Source organism: Cordyceps fumosorosea, assembly GCF_001636725.1.
Source record: "Cordyceps fumosorosea ARSEF 2679 chromosome Unknown scaffold_7, whole genome shotgun sequence".
Taxonomy (NCBI): Eukaryota; Fungi; Ascomycota; class Sordariomycetes; order Hypocreales; family Cordycipitaceae; genus Cordyceps; species Cordyceps fumosorosea.
Genome location: NW_017387307.1, coordinates 872,974 through 891,772, shown reverse-complemented (window position 1 = coordinate 891,772; position 18,799 = coordinate 872,974). Strand labels below are relative to the sequence as shown.

At 53.4% G+C, this 18,799-nt stretch overlaps 5 protein-coding genes across 5 annotated transcripts; 4 read left to right on the top strand and 1 right to left on the bottom strand.

The window, feature by feature from the left end:
• Positions 1 to 1,531: 1,531 nt before the first annotated feature.
• ISF_03805 (Ketopantoate reductase ApbA/PanE) lies at positions 1,532 to 4,041 on the top strand (the record flags this gene model as incomplete). Its single annotated transcript, XM_018847411.1, has 4 exons — positions 1,532 to 1,686; positions 1,769 to 1,809; positions 1,885 to 2,317; positions 2,385 to 4,041. 4 exons carry the CDS (start codon positions 1,532 to 1,534, stop codon positions 4,039 to 4,041), a joined length of 2,286 nt encoding a protein of 761 aa, XP_018705618.1.
• A 1,999-nt stretch (positions 4,042 to 6,040) lies between these two features.
• ISF_03804 (RNAse P, Rpr2/Rpp21 subunit) lies at positions 6,041 to 6,595 on the bottom strand (the record flags this gene model as incomplete). Its single annotated transcript, XM_018847410.1, has 1 exon — positions 6,041 to 6,595. One exon carries the CDS (start codon positions 6,593 to 6,595, stop codon positions 6,041 to 6,043), a length of 555 nt encoding a protein of 184 aa, XP_018705617.1.
• A 663-nt stretch (positions 6,596 to 7,258) lies between these two features.
• ISF_03803 (ATP-dependent RNA helicase) lies at positions 7,259 to 9,452 on the top strand (the record flags this gene model as incomplete). Its single annotated transcript, XM_018847409.1, has 4 exons — positions 7,259 to 7,478; positions 8,255 to 8,665; positions 8,729 to 9,347; positions 9,404 to 9,452. 4 exons carry the CDS (start codon positions 7,259 to 7,261, stop codon positions 9,450 to 9,452), a joined length of 1,299 nt encoding a protein of 432 aa, XP_018705616.1.
• A 5,552-nt stretch (positions 9,453 to 15,004) lies between these two features.
• Positions 15,005 to 17,113, top strand: ISF_03802 (Cyclin PHO80-like protein; the record flags this gene model as incomplete). The annotated part of the gene is made up of 2 exons (XM_018847408.1): positions 15,005 to 15,389; positions 15,462 to 17,113. 2 exons carry the CDS (start codon positions 15,005 to 15,007, stop codon positions 17,111 to 17,113), a joined length of 2,037 nt encoding a protein of 678 aa, XP_018705615.1.
• An 888-nt stretch (positions 17,114 to 18,001) lies between these two features.
• Positions 18,002 to 18,628, top strand: ISF_03801 (hypothetical protein; the record flags this gene model as incomplete). The annotated part of the gene is made up of 1 exon (XM_018847407.1): positions 18,002 to 18,628. One exon carries the CDS (start codon positions 18,002 to 18,004, stop codon positions 18,626 to 18,628), a length of 627 nt encoding a protein of 208 aa, XP_018705614.1.
• Positions 18,629 to 18,799: the final 171 nt, after the last annotated feature.

The following is an 18,799-nucleotide window of genomic DNA, read 5'->3' as shown; positions in this document are numbered from 1 at the left end:
GCTGCCCTCACTCGCTGTTACTGTCCGTCACTCCTTGTTCCTCGCAGCTCCATGCTCCCTCCCTCCCTCCTCGTCGCCCTAGCTCCCCCTCCCAGCGTCCAAGTGGCTCCATTTCCCTCTTTCCCTTCCTTGCTTCGCTGCTGCGCTACTAAAAAGTTAGCACCTTTGGTTTCTGACGCCGTCACAGTTTTTGCCCACCCGCTCTGGCCAACCACGTTGCCTAGCCTCGCTCGCTCGTCCCAGCTCTTCCATGCCAGCCCTTTTTCAGTCACTCGTTTGAAAAATCCCTATTGCCGGAAAACACGCTGCTTGACGTTGCTATTGCGAAGCCGCCACCCCCCCTCGGGCTTCAGTGTCTCTTGTCGCTGCTAATCTGCTCTGGTCGTCTGTCCTAAACTATTCGACCGCTCTGCCTCTCTCCAGTCAGTCTCCCCGCGCGCCTCTGGATCCCGTCCTGCTGCATCGGTGCTGGTAGACAACTGCATTCGGCCCACCATACAACAACCGCCACACACCAAACCTGGCTGTCTTGACGATATCCCACCACATTCCGTCGACGCTACCTCTCCCTAGCGACCACGCTTTGCCTGTGCCTGTGCCTGTGCCATCGCAATCCACACCCCTGGGCCTTTGCTGCTCCATCTCTTGCCGACCCTCCCATACAGCCAGCAATCACCAGCTCGACAGGCTCATCCTCTCAGCCGCCCCTGGCCCCTGTCACTTCGCATTCAGATCCCATCGCCGCGAATCATACAGCCCCTCAGGCTGTTGACCGGCTTCCGAGATTGACTTTTTGCTTGCCAGTTGACAGCTTCGTCTGTCTTTCCTACCAAGTAACGGCGCCTGTTGACTTGCAGTCTCCAGGGCCCTTTCCCCGTGGCAGACTTTGTGCCGCCAAATAATCAGCCAATCTTCTTTTTTGCGGCTGCTTTGGCTCTCTTTCCTGCGAGAGCTGGGTACTGAATAAACTCGGACCTTGAACGCTTGGCCGTCGCTCAAGTTCACTAGGCCGCATCGGGCCATACCTACTCAACCATGGCACCTATGACACCCCGTCTCAAGATTCTTTCAGGTTCGTCCATCCATCAGCCCAAAGTCCAACTTTCGTCTCCCACCCCTCCCACCCCCCTCCCAGGGCAGAAAAAAATCCTTGCAGCCTATTCCCAAATTCGCGTCTTTACCAGTACTGCATTGCATTGTTCTGTCGTGCAACTCATACCCTGGTTGCTTTGCTGGCAGGCACTAAACAGGTGCAAGATACACACTGTCACCACGGTCTCTTTCTCTGGGGCGCCGCCGCCTTTAACATCCGCTACCAGCCAGCCCACTTACTTTTTGTCTACCATTGCATACCAGTCGTTGCACTCAGACTCTCAATCTCCCACTTCATTCTCTCGCTACTCTTCCTACTTTGCACCCACCCCAATTGACCCAAACCTCTCGAACCTGTCACTGCGACCTTGCTTTCTTCTTCTCGCAATTCCTGCGCTCGGCGATTGCTCCCCGCCACGCCACGGCGCTTCTGCCCATCATGAGCGACAATGAGCTAATGCAAGTTTGTTCAGTCGGCGGAAATCCAGTCTCTGCTTTTCTCTCCTGGCGACTCCAGGCAACAAACGCTTGCGATGTCACTCTGGTCTGGAAGTCGGGTTTCGAACATGTTTCTCAATATGGCATCTCCTTCAAGTATGTTGCTCTCGTAGCTTCGGCAGCCCCGGCCGACTGCCCTCTCGCAAGATGCGATCGCGTTGCTGACAATCCTTCGCAGGTCGCCCGTCTTCGGCAACGAGCGCTTCAAGCCACGGCATGGTGCGTATTTGAAAACCGAAACTCCGAAAACCATTCGTTTCCCTCGCATCCGCAACTAACATGTATCTCCCGTAGTGGTCCGAAATCCCGAAGATGCTGCTGGCGTTCGCGACGGTCCTTTCGATTACGTCGTTTTGTGCGTAAAAGCCTTACCCGACGTCTACGATTTGGCCGCTGTCATCGATTCTGTCGTTACTCCTCAACATACATGCATCCTTGTCAACACCACACACACACTTGGCGTCGAAGCTGCCATCGAAGAGCGTTATCCCACAAACGTCGTTCTCTCATTAGTATCTGGTGCGGAGCTCACTCAGCTTGGCCCAAGCGAATTTGAGCACAGGGGCTCGACCGATGTCTGGGTTGGCCCGGCCAACAGACAGAGCAATATTCCCCAAGCTATTCAAGAGGATATGGCACAGGCTCTCGCCATGACTTTGAGCACCGGCCAAGTTGACTGCAAGGTGTCCCCCAACATTCGGCAGCAGCAATATGAACGTGTTATCGGGTATGTCTATCACTGCCATCGTGCGTTCTCCTATTTCCGCATATCCGCTAACGCTATTGTATTCTAGCCCGATTGCTTTTCACCCTGTTAGCGTACTGTTTGAAACACCGAACCAGTCCATTCTCTTGGAAAAGGTCGGCGTCAAGGATATGGTTACTGGCATCATTGATGAGCTGCTTCTCCTCGCTGAAGCCAACGGTTGCAAATTCGACATTGACTTCAAGCAGAGGATATTGAACGACATGACAAAACCCAATCTCCCAGACAGCATCATGTGGCAAGATTTCGTCGCTAGACGGCCCATGGAGATCGAGACGTATCTGGGCTCCCCGATCAAGCTGGCTCATGAGGTCAAGGTTCCCGTTCCCAGAATCGAAACGCTATATGCCATTATGCACAACTTGAATATGGTCAATAGAAACCGCCCCAAGGCGGGAGATGTTCAAGGGGCAATGCCTCCAGGCTCCCCTACCGTTGGCCAGCCTCCACGCCTACCTTCACAGAATGGCCACCGCCCCATGATGGGCGGCATGCCGAACGGAAATGGGCAACCGCCGCGCCAGGTTCGTCCTCGCAACTCTTCCAACTTCGGCCCCGCTGGTCCTATGCGCCGAGGTCCTCCTCCTATGAATGGCGGCCCAAACGGTATGAATCGTCCGCCACCGCAACACATGAACGGTGGGTCGCAAGTTCCCTCTCGACGCGGATCCATGGATGGCAATGACCTCGAGGAATTCTCTCATCTTGTCCTTTACGACGACATCCCCGAAGGTCATGAACAAAACTTTGGTTCCGACAACGGCGAAGCTGCTATGCGCGAGAGAGAAATGCACGCCAGACAGCGAGGCATGAAGGAGCAGGACATGCGCATGCGACGCGGCCCTCCTCCTCCGGGGCCCCCGGGCCCTCGCCGCGGTCCCCATCCTATGCGCCACAGCACTCAAATGTATGATGACGACGACGATGACGACTTTTACGACCCTCCCATGGGTCCTGGAATGCCTGCCATCGATGCCGAGAATTTCGATATGATGAGTGTAACTTCACGAAAGAATCGTAAAACATCCGGTCCGCCTTCCACACAGATCCGCCGCAACCCCGAGTTTGATGCTCCTCCTCCTTCCCGCGGTAGCCGATTCCGACCTAGCTTTGGCCGAAACCGCTCAAGCCAGATTGCATCGATACCCACGATGACAGACAATATCCTAGACGATCCACTTATGAGCTGCTCGTCGAATCGCTATGGTACTGTCGACCGGGGCACAATCAACGGCGGCTCCCGAGCCAATTCCCTGACGGCCTCGAGACTTGATGAGCTGCAATACAGCCAGGCTCCCGGTGGCCCTCCAGGCATGAATTTTGGGCGACGCGCAAGCCAGTCTCCCGGAAACCCGTACAGCCCCTCGATGCGCGGCGGTAGCGGTAGACCTTCGCCCCCCAACGGATATGGTCCTCCCATGAGTGGCCGCCCTTCCCCTCCGGACGGCGTACGGCAGCCGGTTCCTCGCTACCCTCCTGGCCAAGGCAATGCGGTTGCACCTCAGCAAGTTGAACAGCATATTGGGGTGAGCGCCCTACATCCACCAAAGACTAGAAATGTGCGAAGTCTGACGGGTAGTGCGAGTGCTAGCGCGGGCAGTGGTGAACTCGACTCCGAAAACTCGGCACGCAGCAGCCAGACCAGCCTTCCTACGGCGCCGGCAGCTGCCACCAGTGTTCACTAGTACCATCGAATTGACGACGAAACTGCTGGAGACACATCAGAGCTGATGCCACCGATGACTCCCTGTGAAGATAACGTTGGCGTTTGGCCCTGTCAAGCCATGAATCATTCTTCTTAATTTCCTCTTTGCTTTACATTTGCGAAAAAAATAACACAGCGTTGGAGTTGGTTTGATTTGGCAACAGCGAAGGATGCCAAAACAACACACGACCCCTTGTTTTTCCTGCGGACTTTGCCAAGTCCTGTACATACGGCCGAAAAGAAGCAACGGCAGCAAACGCTCAACTGTTTTGATAATACTGCATCTCAGCAAGAACACTTGATTCTTTGCATTCAAAGCATCAATTGGCCCGATTCGGCCAAGGATCAACCACCATTTAACGGCCAGTTGCCACCTGCCCACACAGTCACCATTTACCGACGGTATCGCCCCTTGATAGCCTCGTGTTCATGACAGGCAACTGGCCGCTAGACTTTGATGATAGCGCGGCGCGAAACGGTAGATTGGGAATAGTGTTGGTGGACATAACCTTGCTCGACTTTTCCCTTCCTTCTGAAGCTTCCCTCAGGTGGTCTATACTCATGCAGTGGTATCGGCGCACCTACAGGAACTACGACGGTCCTTTTTTTCTTTGTTTTATTACTCACAAACACACACACACATATTAGAGTCTGGGGTCCTGTTTTCTTGTTTCTTTGGTCGTTTTTTATAATACTGTCTGGTTATACGTCAATCCTTATGTATCGTTTTGGAACGAGGTTTCGCAGTGGCAGCGGTGGAAAAGGTCATCTTCGTTGGGCATGGGATATTTGACCTCCAGGACGATGCGGTCCGTTGGGTCTGATAAAAACTTGTGGTATACAAATGCACAAGACAGCGAATATTGGAGCGCCCAGGTAATAGGGCGCCTCATTTGAATAATTCAAAGTTGAACTATCACTTTTATTAGAGTCTTTTTCTATGTGTTAATTGTGCTCGTGCAGGGGCAGACGAACAGCCAGAGTATTTGTGTAATAATTACACTTGACCGTGACCGTCACGTGGATCATCGTGCTGTGGGCTACCTCTAACCTATCCGTGTTACTGGCTGCGACGCGTTACTTCGCTCTGGTATCCCAAACGACTATTACAACGACATTATTCCGCACAAAGGAAATCAAAGTTCAATCCACGTCCGCTGTTGTTAGGCGTCTATCGTCGCCATCGCCATTGATTTTGGGCGCCGTGATTCATGAAAATCACACTTGAACGCGGTTCAGCCATAATAGCCTGAGTCAACAACGTCCCTCGCTCCATTTGTTCTGTCCGAAAATCGCTTCCGCTTCCAACGCTCGTTCTTTTATTCTTTTTGTTTTTCTCTTCCTTTTTTTAAAACCTCCTCTTTTACAAATGGCCACCAGGAATATTGGCGGTGGCGGTCCTCGACAAAGCATGGCCATCGCCGCAGCAGGCGGACAGATGAAGTCGAGACAGCTGGTTTGTTTTATTCTTTATCCATACGACCTGGAGGTCAACCTCGGAGGGAGGGGGAGGAAGCTAACGTCTTTTTTTATTTTCTTGGCTCTTTTTGAAGAGTCATTTGCATTCACAGCTCGCGCAGCTGTCGGCGAACCTCTCGGACACGGAGAACCTGCTGCGCATGACAAGCGTGCAGGCGGAGGCGATGAGGGGCCTGGGGAGCTGGCACGGCGCATTGTAAGTAAAGGCTTTCAAGAAGGGATTGGTTGATTGACACAGCGGACATGTAGATTCATGGCGGCGAGTCGGGTACTAGGTGAAGAGAGTGTAAAGGAGAGTGGAAAGTAGTATTCACTGCGAAGGCAATTGAAATGATTCATGTCGATATAATTTATTTTTGACATTGAAAAAGATGGTGGCTCGCGCCGGGTATCATTACGTATTCATATCGTAGATCACTCTCCCTATAACGTCGCCTTACAGTGCTCACATCTTCTCCTCTCCCCTCCCGAAGAACCCTCACACCCACCACATCCTGGCATCATTTTGTCTCTTGCCCAGAAGCCCCGACTTGTTGCGCGCCTGCATCTGCTTTGGCCCGCAAGCCCTTGCGCACCTGCTTCACCCGGGGCTCGCCGACAGGATACCGCCTGACGCCGGCGCACGCGCGGCAGCGGACGACGAGGACGTCGGCCCAGGGTTTGCGCCCCCCGCGGCTCGCGTTGTCGACCACGGCGTCGCACGTGCGGCCCTCGATGAGCAGCGCGTCGCAGCGCCGGCACACGGTGCGCTTGATCTCGGGTCGCTGTCGTATCAGCGCCTTGCGCGTGACTGCGCGCATGTCGCCGAGGAGGCGCCGCGAGGCGTTGCGCAGGGCCCTGCCACCTAAGGTAGAGGAGGAGTCGCCCGCTGAGGTGGGAGAGGGTGATGAGGATGAGTCCTTGGGCTTGTCGTCAGGGGCGGCCGACGCAGCCTGACTCGGTGGCGGCGACTCCAAGGAAGCAGTCGCGAGAAAGGCGGCAGCTTGGTAAAGATACGAGGCTCGGGTGTAGATGTGTCTGTTTTGTACACCGGGCGGTGCTTTTGACTTGGCCATTATGGCTCGTTTACCAGTTTGCTTGCAACCGTAATCTCAGGGATCTCGACGGGAGCCGCAAATAAAAAGTTGTGCTCTCATAAGTTAGGAACCTTATTATGCAGCCAGCCACGGCTGTCGCAAATTTTGCCTGCCACAGGTTAGTGTTGCTGCACACAGCCGCGAGTGGTACAAATGTCAGCAAGGCCACCCTCATTCAGGCACGGTGGGCACCAGTCACGTGATAACACCTCAGTTGGCCCATGCTCCCAGCAAGCTGGCTCCCTTGCATGCCTTGAACGCTGAGCCAGGATCCTCCCCCGTTCTTCCCCTCCATCAACTATCATCTTTGGAACAGTTTGCCGGATCTCGCTGCTTCTCTCCTCAGACTCATTCTTCTTTCCGCAGTTCGCTCTAACTCCGTCTCATCCTTTCTATCCTCTTTCGCCGCTCGCGTTCCTTTCCTCACCTGTTCGCCCGAAAACACGCTTCGCCACCAACGACAACAAAAGCCAAACGCAGGCTTTTCTGTCACTATTCTTGCCACTCCCGCGCCGCTGGACGACACGACCTTCTATCGCCTCGACCGTTCACATTAGAAAAGAGGATTTTCGACCCTCACTTCGTTGAATTGACACCCGAAAACCGACCACGCTGCAAAAAAGACAACAAGCATCGCCCATCATGTCGCACGAGGAGGATCTCATTGACTACTCCGACGAGGAGATTGGCGCTAACGAGACCGCCAACGCCGCCACCAAGAAGGGCGATCTCGCTGCCAACAGCAGCGTCGACAAGAAGGGTAGCTATGTCGGCATCCACTCCACCGGTTTCCGCGACTTCCTGCTGAAGCCCGAGCTTCTGCGCGCCATCGGAGACTGCGGTTTCGAGCATCCATCGGAGGGTTAGTCCTGCTATCATCGCACACATTCTAATCACCTACAAACAAAGCATCAATTTCTCCCTCCCCGTCCCCTGTTTGCTCCCGTTTTCCTTCTTTCTTGATACAAAGGAGTGAAGGCGGGAGAGGAACGTGTCCGTCCATCTCGCAATTTGCGCGCAACAGCAACTCGCACCGTTTGGCGGGTATTTGAGGCAACGCACACTGGCATGAATCATCTAGTCGCGCCTGGAAGACAGCAAGACTATGGATACCTGTCGCAAGGCCTCTCGGTCTTTTGGAACGACGCCATGGATCTTGGTGCGCCTGAAACATGGCCCCAGTTCATCTGAATACGAATGCGCTTCTTCGTAACGAGGCTAGCCAGTCAACTGGCAGCTCTCCTTGTTGAAGAAGAGGCGCTCCCGCGCATTTCGATTCCTTTCGCCGTCATTGTCTAATGCGACAAGAATCCGGAAGTGGAGCTCAACCAGTCCTGGTGGGAGAACCTTTCGAGGCGCAAGCAGACCGTTGGTAAAAGACGGCAAGGCAAACTCCCTTGTTTGATGCGCAATGGCCTATTGGTATCATTGCGGTATAGTACATGGAGGGCCAGACATGCTCCAAAACCTTGAACAAGGTCGTTGATGTCTGCGCTCGGCAGGACTGCGTGGCTGGATGTGCATCTGATTGCATACTTGCGACCGCATTGCGACGATGGACGGACTGATGCTTGACTCTACGCCACTCGTTTTTTTACACGTATCAAGACACTTTTCTAACATTCACTCGATCGACAGTCCAACAAACCTGTATTCCCCAGGCTCTTCTCGGTGGTGATATTATCTGCCAGGCCAAATCCGGTCTTGGCAAAACTGCCGTCTTTGTTCTCGCCACCCTGCAGCAGGTCGAGCCTGTCAACGGCGAGGTCTCGGTTGTGGTCATGTGCCACACCCGTGAGCTGGCCTACCAAATTCGCGATGAATACAACCGTTTCAGCAAGTACATGCCCGACATCAAGACTGGTGTCTTCTATGGTGGTACTCCCATCAAGACCGACATGGAAACGCTCAAGAACAAGGATACGTGCCCTCATATCATTGTCGGTACCCCAGGCCGTCTCAAGGCTCTTGTCCGCGACAAGGCTCTTCGTCTCGGCAGCGTTCGTATCTTTGTCCTCGACGAGTGCGACAAGATGCTTGACCAACCCGGTATGCCAGTTCCGCAAAGGATTGGATTGCATCAATGAAATGGAAAACACTAACAATGCACAGATATGCGCACTGATGTGCAAGACGTTTTCCGCGCCACTCCCCATCAGAAGCAGGTCATGATGTTCTCGGCCACTCTGTCAGAGGAGGTCAAGCCCATCTGCAAAAAGTTTATGCAGAACCCTACCGAGCACTACGTTGATGAGGACACCAAGCTTACTCTGCACGGTCTGCAGCAGTATTACATCAAACTTGATGAGAAGGAGAAGAACCGCAAGCTCAACGACCTTCTCGATGAGCTTCAGTTCAACCAGGTCATCATCTTTGTCCGAAGCACAGTCCGCGCTACTGAGCTGGACAAGTTGCTCCGCGAATGCAACTTCCCCTCCATCGCTGTCCACTCGGGCGTCAGCCAGGAGGAGCGTATCCGTCGCTACAAGGAGTTCAAGGAGTTCAAGAAGCGCATCTGCGTTGCTACTGATGTTTTCGGTCGTGGTATCGATATTGAGCGTATCAACCTAGCCATTAACTACGACCTGTCCGCCGATGCCAGCTCCTACCTTCATCGCGTTGGCCGTGCCGGGCGTTTCGGTACCAAGGGTCTCGCCATTTCGTTTGTCAGCAGCGAGGATGACCAGAAAGTGCTCGGCGAAATCGAAAAACGTTTCGAGGTTGCTCTTCCGTAAGTCATACTGCTTTCTATAGTGAGAGGCTACCTTGATACTAACCAGACTTTAGCGAGTTCCCCAAGGAGGGCGTTGATGCCAGCACCTACATGGCATCTTAGATGAGAGATTTTGGCTTTTACAAGGCCAATAGTGTGACGGTTTTTGCTGAAGAGGCCTTTGAATGATTTATTGGGAATAAAGAAAAAGAAACGGGAAACAGATGATAAGAAAGGAATGATTTTCCTCCGTGTGTGACTTTCCAAAGTGCTGTATCATTTAGGATTTGCTAGGTTGATTACATGAGACTGAATTGCGATATTTTTAAGTAAGCACGGTGTGTTTATGCTGTATGATTGGGTGAGACGGCATGGTTTACGGTTGAGAGCGTCCGGTTGGTTTTCGGAAGCGAGTTGATTGAAGGGTGTTGCACAGGACAAGATGAGGCGGCGTTATAGCCGCCTTGTGTTTCAATGACGGGCCGATCTTTGATCAATAGTGCAAAGAGGCTGGCAACTGGACCCTTGCAAAAGTAGCAAATGGCTCAGGTTTTCGGCCAGACCTCATGTTGCGGGATAACAGATAAGAGTTAAGAGACAAGGCCGCATCAAGAAAGGCAGCCATCCCGATCCCACGCTCATATCCCACGCTCATGGCCCGGGCTGAGCACGGGCCAGCCCTGCTGCCTGGAGTTGCCACAACTGCGAAAGAAGGAGTGGGAAGGATGACTCCGAGGTGCAACGCACGCCGCCTCTGAAGGCATCATGAGATGACGTTGTCGCGTGAGCACCAACAGCCCACAGCCAGCTTGCCTGGCTTGGTGGAGCGGGACGGACCACGACGGGCGATGTCGGAGCGACCAAGAGAAGTCGTTTGCAGGCACACCGGTTTCGCCTACGAGTTCTGGGATGACCGATGATCGGGGCCTGTCAGTGTTTCCGCATTGGTCATGACGCGCTTTGATTTCCGCATGGCTGTTATCGATGAGCTCCGAGATGTAATTTGTACTTACTTGTTGGGCGCGGATTTTGGGGCCCGCGCTTGCAGGGCAAGCCAAGTATTGACGTGTTCGCCTCTGCTGCCTGGCCTACATTACCGCTAGATTATTTTACTAATAAGTTTATCATATGCACACAAAGATACACATGTACTATACAATAATAACGACCTAGGTAGTTAACATGTGTTGTTCTTGCCTGGCCCTTAGCGCGTTTCCAAGTAAAAGGTATGTATGTACATAAGTCGTTCCCTGAAGCTTCTCGAAACAGGCAACCACTTCCACGTTAGTGGTCAGCCGGTCGTCACACCGTCCGGCCCGTGCAAGAACAAGGCTTCTGGCACGGTGTTCATAATGATTCAGCCATCATGGAGTTAACTTGGTAAGGGCCACGCGAGAGGGGCGTGGGAATGACGTGCATGATCAGGCTATGTACGGCAGGCCCAGGTGATGACAAAAAACAATCCACCCATCGTGAATTTTCTAGGCAGCGGCAGCCGGCGCGAGCGAGCCTGATCCCGAGAACTGGGCTGCAACGCGCGAAAAGGTTGATTTGGCCGTAACTCGTGGCCATATTCACTTGGTCTTTTGGGTGGGGGCGCTGGCTGACTTGCTGTCTGGCCTTTTTGTCCCCCCTGAATCGCGCCATGGCGTTGAGTCATCGGAGACCACGACTTACGACTTGGAGAGGCTTGGGCGAGCTATTCTCTACGAGCCGCTGCTTGGTCGGGCATCGTTGGGACGCATCTTGAGACCAGCTTTATTAAAGGAAAAAATTTGCGATTTTTCTGATTTTCTTTTCTTTTTGGCTACAGGTTGTTTAAACGAGACCAGAAAGAACCACCTACGGAGCGTCGGTATGGTTATGGAAACACAACGCGCAGCGGGATTTCCGGAGCAACAAGCATGATACAGCAGGTTGTAGTGACCACTTACAGTATTCAACTCCTGTAATAATCAAGTCATATTTGTGTTTGCGCTGTCGGGCGGGCTCGGGCGGGCGCATTAGCACATAATAGCCGAATTCCGTCCGGCCCACGGATTGCTGTTATTCGTCACTGCTAATAAGAGTCCGGCCGTCCGGGCGAGACAACAGCGCAAGGTCAATCTCTAACAACTAAGCCACTACACCGTGGCTGTGAATTATAGATTTGAGCCAGGGGGTTAACTTTCCGTCTCAGTCTCAGTGGTAAAAATAGCACCATTCTGAACCCCGCGTTGATAACTGACTTGTGTAATGTCTATGGATTACGGTTTACTCTGATTTATCGATACCATTCCGCAGGGCTCCCTCTTCAGCTACGACAACCACAATTATTTGCGAGCTGCGTAATGCTACCACTACTGTGTCTATGCGCGAATACGGGGAAGATGTAGCAGAGTAATTATATTATACCTTGTAGTGTGTGGCCGGCTGTGAAGTTCCAAAACTCTATTTCTCTCAACTTGCAACCAGCGTAGGAGTGAGTATGTAGGTGCAGACCAGATCCGGAAGGCGGTAGAGGAGATCCCAATGCATCAACCACTCAGCGTCGGGCATTACTAACACATCTATGGCGGACTTCATTGGTGACTCTTCAGCCAAGACAGTGCCGGAGAAACAGACTGCGTACTGACATCTCGGCCTATTCTTCTTTTTTTGTATCAATACTACTGGCAATGAGGGAAGAAAAGAAACCGGTACCGAACCTTCATGGCCTTGGCAAATCACACGGATATTACGCCTGTCAATCAAACGACTCATACAGGGTAGCGAGTTTGTGGCAAATTACAGGGGTTGTGAGGCAAACCAACCAGTCTCGTTGCGGCGTCATTCTGCCAGCGCGACTGACCCTGCGTCCTCAGGCACCAACCCGTACTTGCTGTTCTGGTGATTATCTGACATGACTTGCCACGAAGAGGGCGACAGACGCCAAGCCAAACCTGGTCGTGGCCAAGGTGTGAGATTCCTCCCGTGGCAAAGTGCCTACTCATGTACCAAGTACAAGGCAGAATCAAGCAATCGGTCGTGAAGTGTGATGTCAGGTAACTGGAAAAAGCCTCCTCCTGTACGACGACATGCAGTACCGCCCGCGATTGATTAATTCATGCGAACCCCTCCTCTTGTGCAGCCGAGTGCGCCTGCTTGCTTGGGTACTACGTGACGCGAAGTATGGCCGCCCAAACAGAGGCCACATCGGTCAAGATGCTTATCGCTTGCGGGGGAAAACTGGTCCATCGTGAACGTGAGAGGAGTCATGTTCGCCACGACGGCGGCGAACGGTCCAGAGAGAGTAATATCAAGTGGGCTGCGTGCTCGCTCACAATGCTCCGCGCCCTCCAATATTTGGATGGCAAATGGGTTCTTGAATCTAGTTACTGCCTAGGTACGGAAGGATGGAGGAGTTAGTAATAAATGCATGCCTTGCTGTCCGCCACCCATTTCGGCGCCCAAGCACAAACCAGAGACACGCTAAAAGGTATTGGCCCCTCCCCTTCACGACAGATGGGGGCATTATGCAATGTCGCAGCAAACGCACGCCTAGGTACACATTTTTACTATAGAGAAGCGGCAAACTGTAAATAAAACGAGAGCAACACTATAATTTTGAGAGCGGAAGACAAAAGGGCAAAATAGGAAAAAAGCTGCGACTATCCCTCATAGAAACAGGGAGGACAGGCAACGCAGGCAACACGCTGCAAGTTGTTGGTACCCGGTACCAAGGGCGCCGCCACGCTGCCTCAGCGCAGCCAACGCCTCAATGGCCACATCCGGGGCCACGCTCCACCAGTCTGGTGGAGCGCCTGGGCTCGCCGTGGACCAATGGGATGATGGCAGGTACCGGCGCTAATCCGCTTCTGTCAGCAGCGCCGTAACGAGTCGAGCAAAGTTGAATCAAGGGGAGTCTGGCGGTCCCCCCCGTGTGCAGCTGGCAGAATCGTATGGCCTCTCACGCACTGGTTCGCCCGCCGTACTTGGGTACAGAGAAACTGGAAGGCCACAATTAGACCATGATCATCTTAGGTACCTTTTACGCGTCCACACCATACTAAAGGTACTTTGTACACCTCCCCCAGCCTTTGTCATTCATGCTCGTCGATTCCTCAAAACTAAACTGTGGCCCTCGTCGTGACTCTTCGCCTCCTCCTCCCATCGAACTGCACAGCCGTCGCGATGAAGTTCGAACTCGCCCTGTAAACGACCAGCGACTCCTCGAAGTCTGCTTTGGTTTATCTCTCCACTCCACGGCGCAATTATTCTACTCTTTTGATACATTATCGACATTTATTTGGTTCTATTCTGTACTCGTCTATTGTTCCTTCTCGTCTTTTCCCTTGTTCGAACCGATCTCTTTCGTCTATATACTTTGCCGGCCTTCTCCTGCAGAGTAAAAGCAACGTCTTTCTCGATTTGTTTTGCTCGAAAAATCTTCCGTTCGAACTCAACCAACGCTCGCAGTGACATTAACTTGTACCTTGCGACCCCTCCGAAAAAGACATCTCTGCAAACGCGCACCAAGATAGAAACGCCACCCGCCGCTTCTACCAGCCGTGCATCGAAACAAACGAAGAATTGAAAACAAAAAACAGAAAATCTGTGCGAATAACATCGATTTCTGCCGACCTCTTTCTTCCTCGTCATCCCGAGAAACCCGCACGACTCACAGCAACGAACGCTTTTGCTGTGTTACTCATTCCCTTAATACCTACAACCCAACAGGTGCCTGGAATTAGGTCCCTTTGAGCGCTGACGCTCACTGTCGCCCCTCCCTCCGAAACCGCCTGTCAGCTCCAGGTCACTGCCTGTTCTGCCTGCGCTCAGCTCCGGCCTACGCCACCCACAACTCCCCCTCTGGCACCTCTAGGTACCTACCTGCCCGCCTGTCAACCCAGCACTTGCTGCCTCTTTCGCCACCAGCCCGCCCCCGTGCAAAGAAAAAAAAGAGTCACACAGCCGCCTCCCGGTACCCACACACGCCGCGCCTCCCAGGCTGTCACCATCGGCCTCTCCTTGTCCTCGCCCTGCCTACTGCGGTAAAAGAGTCACATCTTGCCCTTGCCTTTCCCCTCTGTTAAATATATCCCTGGTTGGCGCCCCGTCCCTTGCAGCCGCACATCACACATACTGTACCTGCATATCACCAACCACGGTCTAACGGTCGCGTCTTCACCGTCGCCCCAGGCTTCCGACTCACCACACCTCGCCACTCTACAACACCTCGCCTCGCCTGCATGACCACTGTCTGACTCGATCCTCTTTCGTCACGCCTCCTACCTGTCAATGGTTGACTGCGTTTAAACAGTCTTCCATTGCCCTCTTACCTATTTCTTCAGATTATACAGTCTTGACGAAATGCCTCTTGCACCCTACACAACTATCCCAGTCGCCGTCTCTGCCTTGTCTACCGGTTCCATCATCAGTGTGAAGAAAGTCTTTACTGGTCTCAACGTCTAGCTTTCTCTTTTGCCTCACACGCCCGGACATTAGCTTTTGTTGAGACATCCTCGCATGCCTTGACAAAGCTAGCTCTACTTCGATACGGTAACTGCCAAACGTTCTGCTCAACGGTAATTCACGATTCGCCTCTGATTTGACAAAGTCTGACGGCGACTGGAATATACAACATCCCGCTACTTGAAACTCAATTCGCATCTTTCAAGCCTTCACCATAATATAATATACACCCACCCTCCAAGATGCCGGCCGACAACGTCATCTCCCCGACCTACATCTCCTCCGTACACAACCAATACGCCACCTACAACAACATCCTGACTTCTTCCGTCTCGACTACAAACTCCACCTGGTCTGACACCTCCTCCCAATCTTCTGATGATACCTCTATTTCCTCCACCTCCGACTCCGACTCTTGCGACCCCTACTACCGCAAGCCTGCCGCGCTTGCTCATGTAGGCAAGTATCAGTCGTCTCTGACCAAGCCCATTGTTTCTGAGGCTCTCCCCAAGGAGTTGCGCCAGAACCCCCGCCGCTCCGGCCCTGGATCTCGCGCACGAGGCGCCTGCCCCCCCGCCCTTGTCAGACAATGCGACCGCAAAGTCAACTTCGTCGACTCTCTTGTTGGTATGTTTTGTGCAACTTTTTTACCCATTCTAGCTTTCCGGAATGCCTGTCTCACACAATCGCCCCATATAGACTCATCGACGCAGATCGTCGAGGCAATCTGGCCGCTCTCCTCGGCAGCCTGCCGCTCCGAGCTCGGTAGCAAGGCTGTCTTACCTCTGCGTACCTTTATCCAGGAGACTCTGCGTCGCTCGCGCACCAGCTACTCGACCCTACAGGTTGCACTCTACTATCTGATTCTCATCAAACCCCATGTGCCCAAGTATAACTTCACCATGGAGCAGCCCGAGGACCGCCACGCCGACCGTGCCCTCCAGTGCGGCCGACGCATGTTCCTCGCCGCCTTGATTCTCGCCTCCAAGTACCTCCAGGATCGCAACTACTCTGCTCGCGCCTGGAGCAAGATTTCTGGTCTCAACACGCATGAAATCAACCAGAACGAAATATCGTTTCTCCTCGCTGTCAACTGGAAACTCCATATTGCTGATGAGGTTTTCCAGCGCTGGACTGAGATCGTCCTCAAGTACACCCCTCCTCCGTCACCGCCATCGCCCAGTGCCACCTCGACTATGTCGCAGCAGAGCATTGAGTGGCGCAACCTGATTCTGAGGCTCAACCCGGAGTTGACCAACATTGAGGGGCTTTTCCCTCTGCCTAGCACCAAACCCAACGATCTCTGTGCGTTCTCTCTCCGTAACATCCTCAACCCCTCGGTGGACAGCCGCGCTGCCATCGCTGCGACTATGGATGTTACTGCCCCCAAGGCTTTCACCTTGGCCCCCGTCGCCGCTGCGGAACCCATGAGCACCCCTGCCTACTCCGCCGGTGGCCTTGCCCCCGCGCTTGGACTGTTGCCAACTCCTCGCCTGACTCCGCAGACCAATGGTCTATGCACTCCTGTAGTGAGTGTTGGATCCTACAAGAAGCCAAGCGCTATGTGCCTTGCTATGGCCCAAGCGAGCTCCGTCACCAGTGCTCACCATCTGGATCGCCTCCCGATTTCGTCGGTGACCTCGTCTCCCCAAAGCTACTGCCCGGCCCGCAGATCTTCGCTCGCCAACTCTGTCTCCACTGCCTCATCTCCCGAGTCCATGATTTCGGATGTCTCTCGCTCTTCCCGCTCTTCATCTATCTCGTCCATCTCGTCCCTCGCTAGCGCGGGCGTCAACTCCAAGTTGATGACTTCGCGATTCCGCGGGACGGTGGCCAAGGCGATGAATGAGAGAAGCTGCCAGAAGCCGACTGTCCCCTCCGTCCCCGAGGACTTTGATGAGCACATCTTTTCGTCGTCACCCGAATCGTACACCGGCCCGGTTACGAAGCTGGACAACCTGTCTCTGGACACTCCCTTGGCCAGACGCGAAGAGGAACTCGAAGAGTTGATGCGAGACCCTGTCTACGATGCCGCACGCACCCTGCAAAATCTACAGACGTTGCACAATGAGGATATACGCTCTGCCGACTCGACGCCTACTGCTCGCGTAAGTCGCAAGCGCACCCGTCCTTCGCTGGTGGACGACTTTCTCCAGGAAGAGGGCCCTCTTCAAGAGAACGTTCGCCACCTCCTTCACGGAAAATGCCCTGCCCCGGAACCCACGTGGAAGAGGACTCCCCACAAGAGACTGTGCTGCTCTACTGAAGCTGCCAGTGGCTTCCTCCGGGCTGCCGACCCGCGCTCGGTCCTTCACCAGGGCCAGGGTATTTGGGACGGCATCCTGAACTAGAGCTTGATAAGATGTTACTATAATATACCAGAAATGGTGCATACAAATGCTGAACAATATATACTGCTGCCGTGGTGGCACTATTTCCTCCTTGATGCTCAGCATCCTCTTCTTATCTATTCCCTTTGTTCCCGACACATACAACACACTTTCTTGTTGTTCCTCTCTTCGTTTTTTATATATGGGGGGTGGGGAAATGGAGTCATGGCGACGGGTGATTTTTTCTTGCCTTGCGATATCACAAAACGCCCATTGTGAAAATGCTCGTTGTCTTTGCCTCGATTCACGAAGCGTTGTCGATGCAAGATGGGCGGCTCGTTTGATGATGGATCGAGCTGTTGCCGTCCACGGTTCTTTTTGGGTGGGGGGTTGGAGCGAATGATGAAAAAAGCTCACAAAATCTTTTTAATAATTGCGTGCATCGTTCCAGGGATCTGGACATATGATGATTAGCGATGACCTACCTACCTACCTAGCTAGTTTTTGTTGAAAGAAGAAGGGGGCGAGTTGAATAGTGCTGTCGATACTGTACGAATATAGACGATTGGCTTGCCTTTTGAAGTTTCGCTGCGTGTGTGTGAAATGGGTGCAAACTGCTCTGCTTGATTGCCTGTCGATGACGCAAAGTGTTGCATCTCCACCAGCATTGCCGTATAACTAGACCGTATTCTCTGAATTCGATGAATACGCTCTACACAAACTAGTGCGGGCGAAAGCAAGGAACCAAAAGTTAGTTAATTCTAGCTATATTTCATCGCCTCTCTTATCTCATTTATTTATTATTTTTATCATTTAATATCTTCATCTCCTCACATCAGCACTCGAGCCAGGGGGCTATTTGCACAACCAACCCATCACCACTACCACAACACCAACACCATCGTCAACATGTCTACACCACGGCAGTTCAAGATCAAACACACCTCCTTCTCTCGTCACTACACCGTCCTCTCCCCCGACGAGCAGCCGCTCTACCACGCCGACCAGTCGGCCTTCACCCACGACAAGGCCAACCTCACCCTGCACGCCGGCAGCGACACCAGCGGCCCCATCGTCGCCGTCGCCCACCTCCCACGACTCTCCTTTGACGCCAAGATCGGCCTCGGCGACCCCTCCTCTTCCTCCGGGGACATGGCGTGGGAGGATCTGCACCGCTCCTCCCGGGACGCCTCGGCGCACGAATGGTCCATGACGCTGCCCGACGGAGGGAGGAGGAGGACGTTTGCATGGCGTCGCACGCACAGGGTCAGCGCGGACGGGATGGAGTCGTCGGCGCTGACCATGCGCGACCTCAAGCTCGTGGAGGTCACCGAAGGGGAGGGGGAGGAGGAAGTTGTGGCGGTGTTTACGGGCCAGCGCGGGTGGTCATCGTGCGGAGTGCTGCAAATTAATGATGAGAGGTACGGGCCGGCGTTTGATATCATGGTGACGGCGACGATGCTGGCGATTTACGAGAAGGCGAGGAGGAGGAGGGCTAGGGAAGGACAGAGGGGGACTGACTTGATACCGAGATGAACTGGAAATTCTAATCCTGTATGATCTCTATACAATTATACCCCAGCGCGTGAACGTGTAGCTAGCAATACAAACAGACTGTTAGCCTTGACATGACAAACTAGCATATCTCCCAGTATTATGAGCCCAGTATAGCGTCGCATCGCATATCACCTGCTTCAACGCCCGCCA